General features: G+C 36.1%; 1 protein-coding gene across 1 annotated transcript in view; it reads left to right on the top strand.

The window, feature by feature from the left end:
* Window positions 1-47: 47 nt before the first annotated feature.
* Window positions 48-11,372, top strand: part of PARN (poly(A)-specific ribonuclease) — a gene marked incomplete at its 3' end in the record, with an annotated part of 24,774 nt that continues 13,449 nt past the window's right edge. Inside the window, exons 1-11 of the mRNA XM_010293581.1 lie at window positions 48-119; window positions 1,011-1,090; window positions 2,936-3,003; window positions 3,101-3,182; window positions 3,907-3,967; window positions 4,665-4,830; window positions 5,040-5,105; window positions 5,888-5,926; window positions 7,863-7,905; window positions 8,621-8,701; window positions 10,836-10,892. Coding sequence (XP_010291883.1) covers window positions 2,942-3,003; window positions 3,101-3,182; window positions 3,907-3,967; window positions 4,665-4,830; window positions 5,040-5,105; window positions 5,888-5,926; window positions 7,863-7,905; window positions 8,621-8,701; window positions 10,836-10,892 — 657 coding nt within the window. The remainder of the gene's footprint in view (window positions 120-1,010; window positions 1,091-2,935; window positions 3,004-3,100; window positions 3,183-3,906; window positions 3,968-4,664; window positions 4,831-5,039; window positions 5,106-5,887; window positions 5,927-7,862; window positions 7,906-8,620; window positions 8,702-10,835; window positions 10,893-11,372) is intronic.

Genomic DNA, 11,372 nt, shown 5'->3' with positions numbered 1-11,372 from the left:
GTAGGAGTAGTCTCAGGTGTGTTTTACCCCTTTGCCCGCAGATTTTAAGGATAACCTAAGCAAAGTGTATGAAGCCATTGAAGAGTCGGACTTCCTGGCCATTGATGGGGAGTTTTCAGGTACAGTCGCGCGTTTTGTGGTTCTGGACTGTTGGCAATATCTGTGCGGGGTCCCAGGTGCCCGGGTTCGCTCGTGTAACGTATCTCAGTGTTGGCTTGAAAAAGCTGAAGCTAAGGCTACCACAAAATGAATAAACCACTTACATGTTTGATAGCAAGGTTTTGGGTTTTGGTCAAGTAAAGATACCTGTCGTACTCATGCTGCTTCTACTCCCTCCCCACAGTCATCTTTTAACATATTAATTGATTTTCAAGTTGCAGCTCAGGAAAAAAAATAATTATACGTGTCATGAAAGCAAGAGAATGGGATAAATAAAGGAGGGCTTGCAAGTGCTTGGACAGGGAAAGACAGCAGTAAGAACTCTTATGTTTGTAAAACCCAGAGGGTCTGTGTATGAGAGAGATGCCTTTATAAATGCTTTAGTTTTGGGATACAGAGATTAGTCAACCATGAAACATAAATGTGATCAAGATTGGGTTTTGTGAGATATGGTGATTATGGAAATACAGTTGCTGTTGTGTATTGCATAAGGTAATGAAATCATTCAGTAAATCTACGGACAACACTCTTCCCGTTTTTAGTTTGACTTTGATCCTGCATTGTGTTGTAAAGACCCATCAACATTATGTTACTGGTAGATATTCTCATGTTACTGTCATGTTGAGTAGGAACCAGAGCAGCAGAGCTTTACTGCTAGAACGCTACTATTAAACTGGGTGGCTTTTACGCTAGTGTGCATACTTTTATGCAGTAGAAAACCTTTCTTAACTGAAATAATCTTGACGTACTTTAAGTGAAAATGTTTTTCTTAAATTGCCAGTTGATGCATTTCTTTGCTGTGGCAAATTTTGAGAAGCTTACCCAAAGCAAAATACGTTCTGCTTTTTCAGGGATCAGCGATGGGCCTTCTGTTAGTGCGTTAACCAATGGCTTTGACACTCCAGAAGAAAGGTATCAGAAACTTAAAAAGGTAATGTGTTTACCTTGACTAAAATGAAAACGCTGGAAAAAGGTTAGAACTCCTTGTAGGGAAATATGACAGAGGTCTGTAAAATTGAGTTACACAGAGCAGATGGGGATTGCTTGTTTCATTGTCTCTACTAACACAAGAATTAGGGAATGTTGCGTTAAACTTACAGAAGTCACGGTCAGAACAGACAGATGTGATTCCTCACGCAAGAGTTAGTAGATGTGTAGAACTTTTTAAAGGATGTTGAGAGTGTTAAAAACTTTCAGTTCAGAGGGGTACTGGATAACTGGATAAGAGAAATTTGGTGACAGAGAAACTACATCAGGAGTAGGGACTCTACCAAACTGCCTCCCCCTTCCAGCATATACTGTCCCTAATAAAACTTAAATGCCAGCTGCCACCACCACCGCCTCTGCCTCTCTGCAGCACATACTCACAAAAAAACAGTGCTGAAGGGTGTAGGAAGAGTTTTGAAAATAGCCAAATGACCACAGGAGACAACATATGGTGTGTGAGGGTCAAAAGGTCAAAACTGTGATGTTTTGGGTTGTGGGTTTGGTGTTTTTTCTTGGTGGTGGTTTTTTGTTTTTTGTTTTTCCCCATAAGAGAAAGGAATCAGAAAAGAGAAATGCTAAGCATCTTGGCACATGCTGTTTCCTGAAGTGTCCAAGGAGTCAGTAAACACTGTTTACTAGTATTCTGTTAGGAGACACTGCAGGATGAGGGAATTACTGGTTAGTACTCCTGCTGACAGATTAGGACAACAAATGGCAAAAACTGGACAGGAAGCTGTAGTTAAAAAAACCAAACAAACAAAAGACCAAACCAAAAAAACGGCAACAAACAAACCCCTCCACACTAAAAGGGATGATAAAAGCAGAGACCAGTCTCTGAAGAGCATCTGAGAAGCTAGAGGATGCCATATTCTGTTAATTTGGCTGAATATGAGCCTTTGAGAGCTTCAGGGTAGCTGACAATTCAGGCTCTGCAGACACAGTCACTCTCTGTTGCTCATTGTAAGAGGTCTGGTATATGAGAAGCCAGCCACAAATTCTTTGTTGTCACCTTCTTAAAACTTAACTTATTAGCTGGTAAAAGTTACTTGATTATTGATATTTTTGATCTTTATACTCGGAGATAAGAGAAGAGGACTAATTTTGCATGTCCTGTTCCTACCCATTATTTTTTTCCCTATGATAAACTGAATAATCCTGTATGTTCTTCGTATTTAAAATGGGCCCTCAGGAGGAACAAGTCCTTCAATGAGACCACAGTGCTTGTTTATTTTCTTGTACACTTGCAGTGGTGTTAAAAACCTTTCTAACAATTCTGAAATGCTAGAGGACATGATGATAAAGTGCCTAGTGACTATGCTAGTATATCTGTCACGTTATCCACTGTTAGCCACGTGGATTAGAAGAATACTAAATATTACTACATGTATTTGAAAACTATATACAACCAGTGTCCCTCAGCCTGCTATGAGGGAATGTAAATGAATGTTGAGAAGGAGACTGACAGCTGCTTTAGTTGCAGGATCTCTTGTGTGTGAGCAACAAGTGGAGAGAGGTGGGACTTCCCTCAGTTCTTGTCTGTTTACAGAGTGGAAGTGCATACTACAAATCATCTTGGGTAATAGTAAGATGATTAAATGGGAATGAAAACGAGTTGAAAAACTCTGGTGTATTTACTTCAAAATTACCGACAGAACAAACGTTGGTTAAGAAGATTCAGATTTGCTTAATCTTGAAATGGATAGAAATCATATTTATTGTGGATGCACCCCGGTTATCTTTAAATGTGTACGATTTTTATTCTCATGCAAAGTTTTCCTTTCCTTTCCAGCATTCCATGGATTTTTTGCTCTTTCAGTTTGGCCTTTGCACTTTTAAATATGATCACACAGAAGAAAAGTATGTTGTTACTCTCTTATTCCTTGTTTTCTTAATTGAGGAATTCATGAAGTAATATTGATAAACTGTACTGACATGCAACTCATCTTTTTCACAGGTATATAATGAAGTCATTTAATTTCTACATTTTTCCAAAACCCTTTAACAGAAGTTCACCAGATGTCAAGTTTGTCTGTCAGGTTAGTAGAGAAACAGGTTTGATTTTGTTTGGTTAAGGTATACCTGCAGCAAACTTGTAAAAAATATTTCAAGTAAAACTCTACATCATTGTAGAAGGAGAAGTGGTTGATTGTTTTAACAGCTTAGAAGGCAGAAGAACATAAGTTTCTGGGGTTTGTATTTTTTCTTACTCAAGAAATAAGTATTAGTTAAGAGCAATCCCTAAAAACAAGCTTTAAGGGCATATCTTTGACTTTTTAAATCTTGCTACACATTACATTGTGTGATTTCTGGAATTGGAGATAATGTTCCAAACCTGGCAAGATTATTTCCCCCTGACCCCTGTCTGACTTCCTGCTCCCTTGCGTTTTCTGTTCGATCCTTTATTCCCATCTGCTTATCTCACTTTCACTGCTTCCCAGGCTATTGCCAGCATTTTTCTGGTCTCAGATTTATTCTCCTGAACCACATTTTGCTTTTTTTAGTTTCTTCTCGTCACGTAGCTTGTTCTTTCATCTTTATCCCTTTAGTGTATGTATTGTTCTTACACTTTATGGAAGTTGAAAATAAATAGCAAAAGTAGCATTGCCTAAAGTCTCTGTGGCTTCTTTTTAGGGTAATAAACTTAATTGCTCTTGATTTTGGACCTAGCATAATTTCTTAAAAAGTGTAAAAACAACTGGATTGATCTTTTTATGCCACAGATACTCTTGCCAATTGTAAAGATATTTTCTTTTGTTGCAGAGTTCAAGTATAGATTTTTTAGCAAACCAAGGATTTGATTTTAATAAAGTTTTTCGCAACGGTGAGTTGTGGTTTTTTTTTTCTTTCTTTCAAAGTCTGTAAAATTTATGATGGCATCTTTCTTCATTTTTTGCAAAACGAAAAAGGCAGCCATTAGTGATAGTCTCTTAGCACATATTGAGGTTCTTAGAATTATTCTTATCCAATCTACAATTGTGCTGATAGTTACTCCCTTTCCAAAATTCATTGTATAGATTCAACTGAATAGAATTCCTATTTAGATAAGTGCTTAGTTGTTTATTTGGTGGCTAAACATAAGTAGATAAATTAACAAGTTATGTAGCTGTATAATGGATCAGTAGTAACACTTTAGAAAAGCTGTCAGTGCATTGTAAAAGGTGCTGCTGCAGTCTATTGTTCAAGTGATGCAGATAGCAGGGAAGAAGAGTACTAAATATTTTTGTGGTTGTGATCTACAGCTCTGCAGTCCTCAGGCTCATGCCTTGTGCGCATGAGGCATATAGCTGTTAAGAGTCCAGTGGTACCAACCAATCTGGCATGTGCTAGAAGGAAGCCTGTATAGACACGGGCAAAGAATGAGGTCTAGAACAGACGACTGAAAGGGAAGGATATGTTTTGAGCCTTCGGGGCTGTAACACTAGCAAATGCTTTGTTAGTAATAAGCCTTTGCTAAGTCATACATCCCTAATTTGTCTTAAATTATTCTGAGCTTTTAAATGTTGTTGGGGTCTTTTTAGGAATTCCGTATTTAAATCAGGAAGAAGAAAGACAACTAAGGGAACAGTATGATGAAAAACGTTCTCAGGCCAATGGTGCAGGATCTCTGTCGTACATTTCTCCTAATGCCACAAAGTGTCCTGTAACAATTCCTGAAGATCAGAAAAAATTCATTGAGAAAGTAGTGTAAGTAAAATTTAATATTCTTGGATTTTTGTTGAAACTAAACCACAAACAGTAGTGACGTGTTTGTATGTTGAAGCTGTTTTTATTAGTTCACTAGCTGTGAAATAGTTCTTTTTTGTTATGAAATGTTTTCTTGTCTTTTGGGGAGAGCTGCAAATGTTGTCAAAAGAAAACAGTGGATATAGAACCAAATAATCTATTTCTTCCAGGGAACAGATAGAAGACTTACTAAAGAATGAGGAAAATGAAAGTTTGGAACTGGAGCCATGTACAGGGTCAGTTTCTGAAATTACATATCTTCTACAAAAATTATTTATTTTGGCGATATAGAATTAAGGGAGTGACAGGGAAAAATATCTTTACTTGGATTAACTGTACCAAAATCTACATTTGACTAATCTCTGAAGGTTGAGAAAATGTAGTAATTTATATGGATGTCATACTCTGCTTTATGAGCCATAACTTCTGCATGTAGTGACAGCCTATTTCAGCATATCCAAGAAGCGTATGTGAGCCTCCTTTTGATATTGCCAAAGTGCTCCATAAGGCTTGGATATGCGTTTTATAATCGAATTTCTGAAATCTATTGAGCTATCAGTTATTCATAGTTGACGCTGTGTATTGAAACTCTTGTTAGTGGGTCTTCTTCCCATGGTCTATTTAGCTTTGGAGTCCAGATGTTTTGAGAGTATGGTTATTTAAAAAAAAAAAAAAAAAAAAAAAAAAAAAAAAAAAAAAATTAGAAATAGTAGAACATTACGAAGCTGGGGGTAAGGTAAAGTCACTGTATCTATATTCAGTAATCATGACTACAGAATATTTGCTTATGAGAATATATGCAGATAACTGTACAAAATGGTCTAAATGCCTTTACAGCTTGGCAACTGAACATCAAAATTCAGTAAAACCCTTCCAAGCCTATAGGCTCTGGTAGCAGTGACTTATGCTTTAAAAATCTTTCTACAAATGAACACGGAACCAGCTTTAATTGAACTTTATTACTTTGAAACACTTTTGTAAGAGGAGTATTAGTAACATAATTGTCTTTTGATTTTAGATTTCAGAGGAAATTAATTTATCAGACCTTGAGCTGGAAGTAAGTTACTGGTAATACTGCCTAACTGTATATTTTTAGTATTTCTGATAAGAAATCTGGGTGAGATCTGATCTACTTAACCTCACAGGTGATTCATTTATACTTTTTTTCCCCCCTTTATGAGAAGACTCTTATAATGTTTTAAAGATAAATTGCATTAAACAGGTTTGTGATGATTCATTTGAATATTTTAAAGTTTTGTATTTATTTTATCATTCCTATCTAAAATCTGTGACTAGAACAGCACAGCCTATATATTATATAACAAATATTATGTAACAAATGCAACTTGAGAGGTTTTTAATGAACAAAAAGTACATGTGCTGCTTATACAGATTGTGGCCTTTACTTGAAAAACTACTAGTTCTGTAGTAGGTACTGGTATGTTTTTAATTTTCTGTTAGGTGCTAAGTATAAGCATTTCTGATTGAATTATTCCTAATTCTAGTATTAATTTTTTTCTCCTTTCTTGGCGTACTTTATCCAGCATCTTTGCCTAAATATATCCCTTAAGCCTCAGGAGAAACTATAAGGCTGTAGAGATGAGATTTTCATCTGACTGCTGAAACATGGAAAATACAGTGGAAATTTTTTTTGTACGTTTAGTTAATTCAGTGTTGCAACAGTATCTGGCACACTGTTACTTACACAGTTCTCTCTAAAATGGAATCTCAAGAAGTGAGCTTGAAAATAATCTGGAGAGGTGTTTTCAAGAATTCTTCCGTGAATTTTTTAATATATTGATAGAACATCTATAGCTTCCAGTAGCACATGGTGTTCTGTTATGTTTGTCTGACACTTACTCTTGCAGATTCTGTCAGTGAATGGAAGATTGTGTTCGTGCATTGTAATTTTTTTTTTAACATTCAGCTGTGTTGTTTTATGGGTATACAGCTGTGTACACTGTGTGTGTGTATATATTGGTGAGAGATAGCAAAGTTGTGAAGTTAGCATGGAGATAATTAAAGCAGAAAACAGTGAGGTTATTGATTACCCTTGTGTCCTGAACTCTTCACAGGTCATTCTTTCTATTGAAGTGTTCTGTTGTGCAACAGTGTTTTGGTGCATCCAAGGTCTGTGACATGAAACAGCTTGAAAATGAGGTCTGGGTTCAAAATTGTGTGAGAAGTCAGGGTGGAGAGCATACAACAGTACTGTAGTATGTGTTCTCTAGTACTAGTTTTAGTAGTAGCAGAGGGCAAAGGACATACTGGTTCTGCCATGGTTATATAATTGTGGTTAGTTTATTATAATGGGAAGATCAGAGTAATATCTACTTGTTAAGCAGTGAAAGACAATATTCTCTGACCTTGCTGTTGGTTGGATGCTCTGTGTATGGTAGTACTTTGGGAATTAAACATGATTGTGGCAGAGTGATGCAACACTGTAAGAGAAGTAACGACTTCTTTAAAAATAGGATATATTTTTATTAATATATCCTATTAGAGCTTGCTGTTAGCAGGAAGTTCAGCGTTGTTTATAAATACTAGAATAAGTGACATTAAAGGTATGCAGTCACCAAAGAAGCTATCTTGTAGCTGCAAGCAAGTAAATGAGAGCTTTCTCACCAGTGTTTTGGTTTTGGATTTCTTGGAAAGCAGACATTCTACATTGTCATGAAATACCTAGATGATGTTTACTTAATATTACTAAAATAAGTAGTTATAGGTTCCACAGCAGTAGAATGGGAAATTGCATAAGAAAATACATTTTAGTGCTAGTTACTGTTAGGTAACGTAAGGAGGCCAATTTAAGTAGCCTATTGCTTCAAATTTTGCGTTATTTTAAATTAAAAAGGAACTCTAAATAGTTCTTTTGCACTTAAGACTTGTAATTTCATGTTTCATTGTTACTACCAAATCACTGTTGTAGTTACAGTATGCTAAATGCCAAATTAATAACTACTTATATTTACTTTTCTTTTGCTTTGATATAGGTATCCAAAAGGTATCCATGTTGAAACTCTGGAGTCAGATAAGGTAACTAGGCATGTTACTGGCTGTAACATTTGTTCTATTTAAAGGAAATTGTGTTTCTCAATTTTACCAAGTGTCCTAACTTTTAGATTTAGCTTGAGCTTTGTTACGCAAAATGCAAAACATTTTAAATGGAATACAATGAACTAGTTTCTAAACATTAGATGTGACCAACATATGAAGTGTAAGCATGTATTTGTGTGGCTTAATATTTTTTTTAAAAGGATACTAAAATGTATTTTAAGATGTAGTGGATCTGACATTATCTGATCATAATCATATCTGATCATAATCATATGTCATTATCATGACATCTGACATTGGTGAAAAGTAAGTCTGTTGGCGAAAAGTAGATCCTCATTGTAGAGGAAAAACAGTGGCATCACATGCTGTATCCTCACTTCCCAGCACAAATCTCTGCTTCAAAAGTTATTTGAAATTCACTGTTTACGAGGAAATGCTGATAACCTTTCCTCAGAAATAAAAAGTGATGTTAGTAGAAGTTAAGTTTGGTGCATGAATCTAATACAGCTTTCTGAAGCAGGCTTTTGGGAGTAGTTGATAAAGTGGTGCTTAAAATAGAAACAGGCATGTTGCCAAGTAACTGCTGCTGAGGTATAACAATCTTCTTTACAATGTAAATTTACAGAAACTTGCAGTGGTCTTAAATATGAACTTCTCTGAATCATTCCTCAAACTATACATTTTTTATTTTTAGAAGGAGAGATACATTGTTATTAGTAAGGTAAATGAAGAAGAACGAAAAAGAAGAGAACAGCAGAAACAAGCAAAAGAACAGGTAAGTTTGTTCCATTTCATTGTTTATGTGAAAGAGGGAGGGGGAGAATCTATGACTTCAATTACCTATGCCAAATTGTGTGATGGGGTTTGGTAGTATTTCCCTTTTGTTTGGCTGTGGCTGTTGTCTCAAATGGATCCTCCAAATTCTACCAGATAACTGGTGCTTTGCAATAGAGCAAGAAGAGTTGCAAGACACAAAATTTTAAAGACTGAGTAATTGCAGAATACTGAACCAATATTCTGGAGCAGTGAATTCCTCCTTATATGAACCTGTTCTATCAGAGAAGCATGGTCTAGTAACAGGAAACATCAGTTGATTACATTTATTATTTCTGTATAATGATAGTCATTGCAAAAAGTCTTGCAGAAATTCTCAAGCCAGTTTTCACATTATTTGAACTTACAATCTGTCCTTGGAGGAGCACTCTCTTACAAAACTTGTTTGCTCTTAGTTGTCTGAGTTAAAATGTCCTGCACAATTAATATGTCATCTGACTTTTCTTGATAGAAACATGCTGCACATGACTACTGTAGTAACAAGTTGCCTGGAAGATCGTGTCTGGTATATTCAGGCACTGTTGTGGGACTTGATGTCTTTGCTTACTAAGTCTGATGCAAGTTTCAAGAAGTCGTAAGACTTGAATCGTAGGAATTTTTGATCACACTCTTGTGATTTGTGCTTACATGTTTCAAGATAAAGTCAGTTTGGGTGGAGCAAATAGTACTTGCATGCAGAATGCCTTTTAAGTGGGAGAGAAATATCTAACAGAGACCTCAACTAATGTGACATCTTTTCCAAAAGGCAAGTTAGAGACAATGTACTACTACAGTAGATTTTTCTGAAGCAGTCTTTATACGTGTACTACTCACTCTGAATAGTGGCACCCAGAGCTGAACTAAAATAACTTTGAATATTTTTATTGAATTTTACTTCTGGTTGAACAAAGACAGGTAATACAAGGCAAAAATTACTTCCCTAGACCTGAAAAAGAAAAATCTGTTACAAAAAAATTCTTTAAGTGAAACTAGAATAGATGCTGTAGTCAGTGCCCCCCCCCCCCCCCCCCCAATCTGGGTCAATTTAAAATGTGTAACTCACATTATATAATGTTGTGTTTGTATAATAATTCTTCTTATTTTTGTTTATATAAATAGTGAATGTTTCTTCCCCAATCTCAATGTTAGCATAAAAATACAATCTCACTTTAATAGAAGTAACAATCAGGGTTCAACCTGTTGCATCGTATAACAATGTATGTAAAAAAAATATGGCTAAAGATACATAGCTTAATTTTAATATCTTCTTGAGCTGTTTGCAGTCTAATAGCTGTTGAGCACTATTGAAGATAACGTGTTGACAATGAGCTGACTACAGCTGTATTGGTCTGGTTGGGATGAAGTTAACTTTCTTCATAGCAGCCCATATGTTGCTGTGCTTTGCATTTGTGGCTAAAACAGTCAACAGCTAAAACCATACAAGTGTTTTGGGTACTGCTGAACAGTGCTTGCACAGTGTCAAGGCTTTCTCTCTCTCTCTCTCTCCCATCCTTCCCCAAAATCAAGTAGGCTGGGGAGGGTGGGCAAGTGGTTGGAAGGGGAAGCTCATGGTTAGGGTCTTTATCTTTCTAAGCAGCCTTTAAGCGTGCGGAAGCCCTGCTTCCCAGGAAGCAGCTGGACATCTGCCTGCTGATGGGAAGTGGTGAATGAATTCTTCTTTCTGCTTTGCTTGTGCATGCAGCTTTTACTTTTCTTACTAAACTGTCATTATATCGATCCACAAGTCTTTTTGGCTTCCTTTGAATTTCTTTTTTTTTCTTCTTTCCACCCTATTGCCTGGGAAAGGAGTGAGCAAAAGGCAGAGTGGGTGTTTGGCTTCTGGCCGATCCACCACAATAGCTTGTGACTTGTCCAGCTTTACAGTGAACTAGAGCTACATATAAAACTGGAATTCTGTCAGCAGCATCCGGCTTTGACCTCATTTATCCTCCAAATATTGACATTTCCTCCATGGTCTGCTCTTGGTCATGTCTGAGAGAGACAGTTTGAGCCAAACTGTTGTGTCTTCCAGTTCGAAGGTACAGTTTTGACAATATTTGTATTTGTTTCACTAATGTCAGAATTTTTGTTTACAGGAAGAACTGAATGATGCAGTAGGATTTTCAAGAGTCATTCATGCCATTGCTAATTCTGTAAGTTACCATGATTTTTAATGTACCTTTGGTTGTAAAAAAAAATTTAATTAATTCAAAGAAAGAATTCTTTTGCTGTTACATTTTGGAAAATAAGATGAAATACAAGTTAAAGTGTTTTCTCTCTTTTTAAGTTGATGTTCCTTCATGTTTTACACTGGCTCTTATGGTAGGTTAAGTAAGCTCTTAAACTAATGATATGAACAACCTCGTTATCTGCAAGAGTCAACGATACCAATTTCTTAGGGCTGTGAACAAGATTCTCTTAAGTAATTAAGCTTTGAGGCCTTTTTTGCTTTGTCCTGAAAATATTGTTTTTTGGTTTTTGGTTTTTTTTTTTTTTTTTGGCAGTTAAAGACTTAATCAGAGAAGGTCATCTGGTTCTCTTTGACTTACATAGTTAAAATAAGCTATAGTTTTACAGCTGTCCCCTTCAGCCCAATTATTTTCATGTAATTGTTACAGCCTGCTGTGTAGGGA

This window comes from Phaethon lepturus, unplaced genomic scaffold, assembly GCF_000687285.1.
Source record: "Phaethon lepturus isolate BGI_N335 unplaced genomic scaffold, ASM68728v1 scaffold18020, whole genome shotgun sequence".
NCBI lineage: Eukaryota > Metazoa > Chordata > Aves > Phaethontiformes > Phaethontidae > Phaethon > Phaethon lepturus.
Note: the sequence above shows the minus strand (reverse complement) of the source record. Positions and strands in the feature narration are given on the sequence as shown.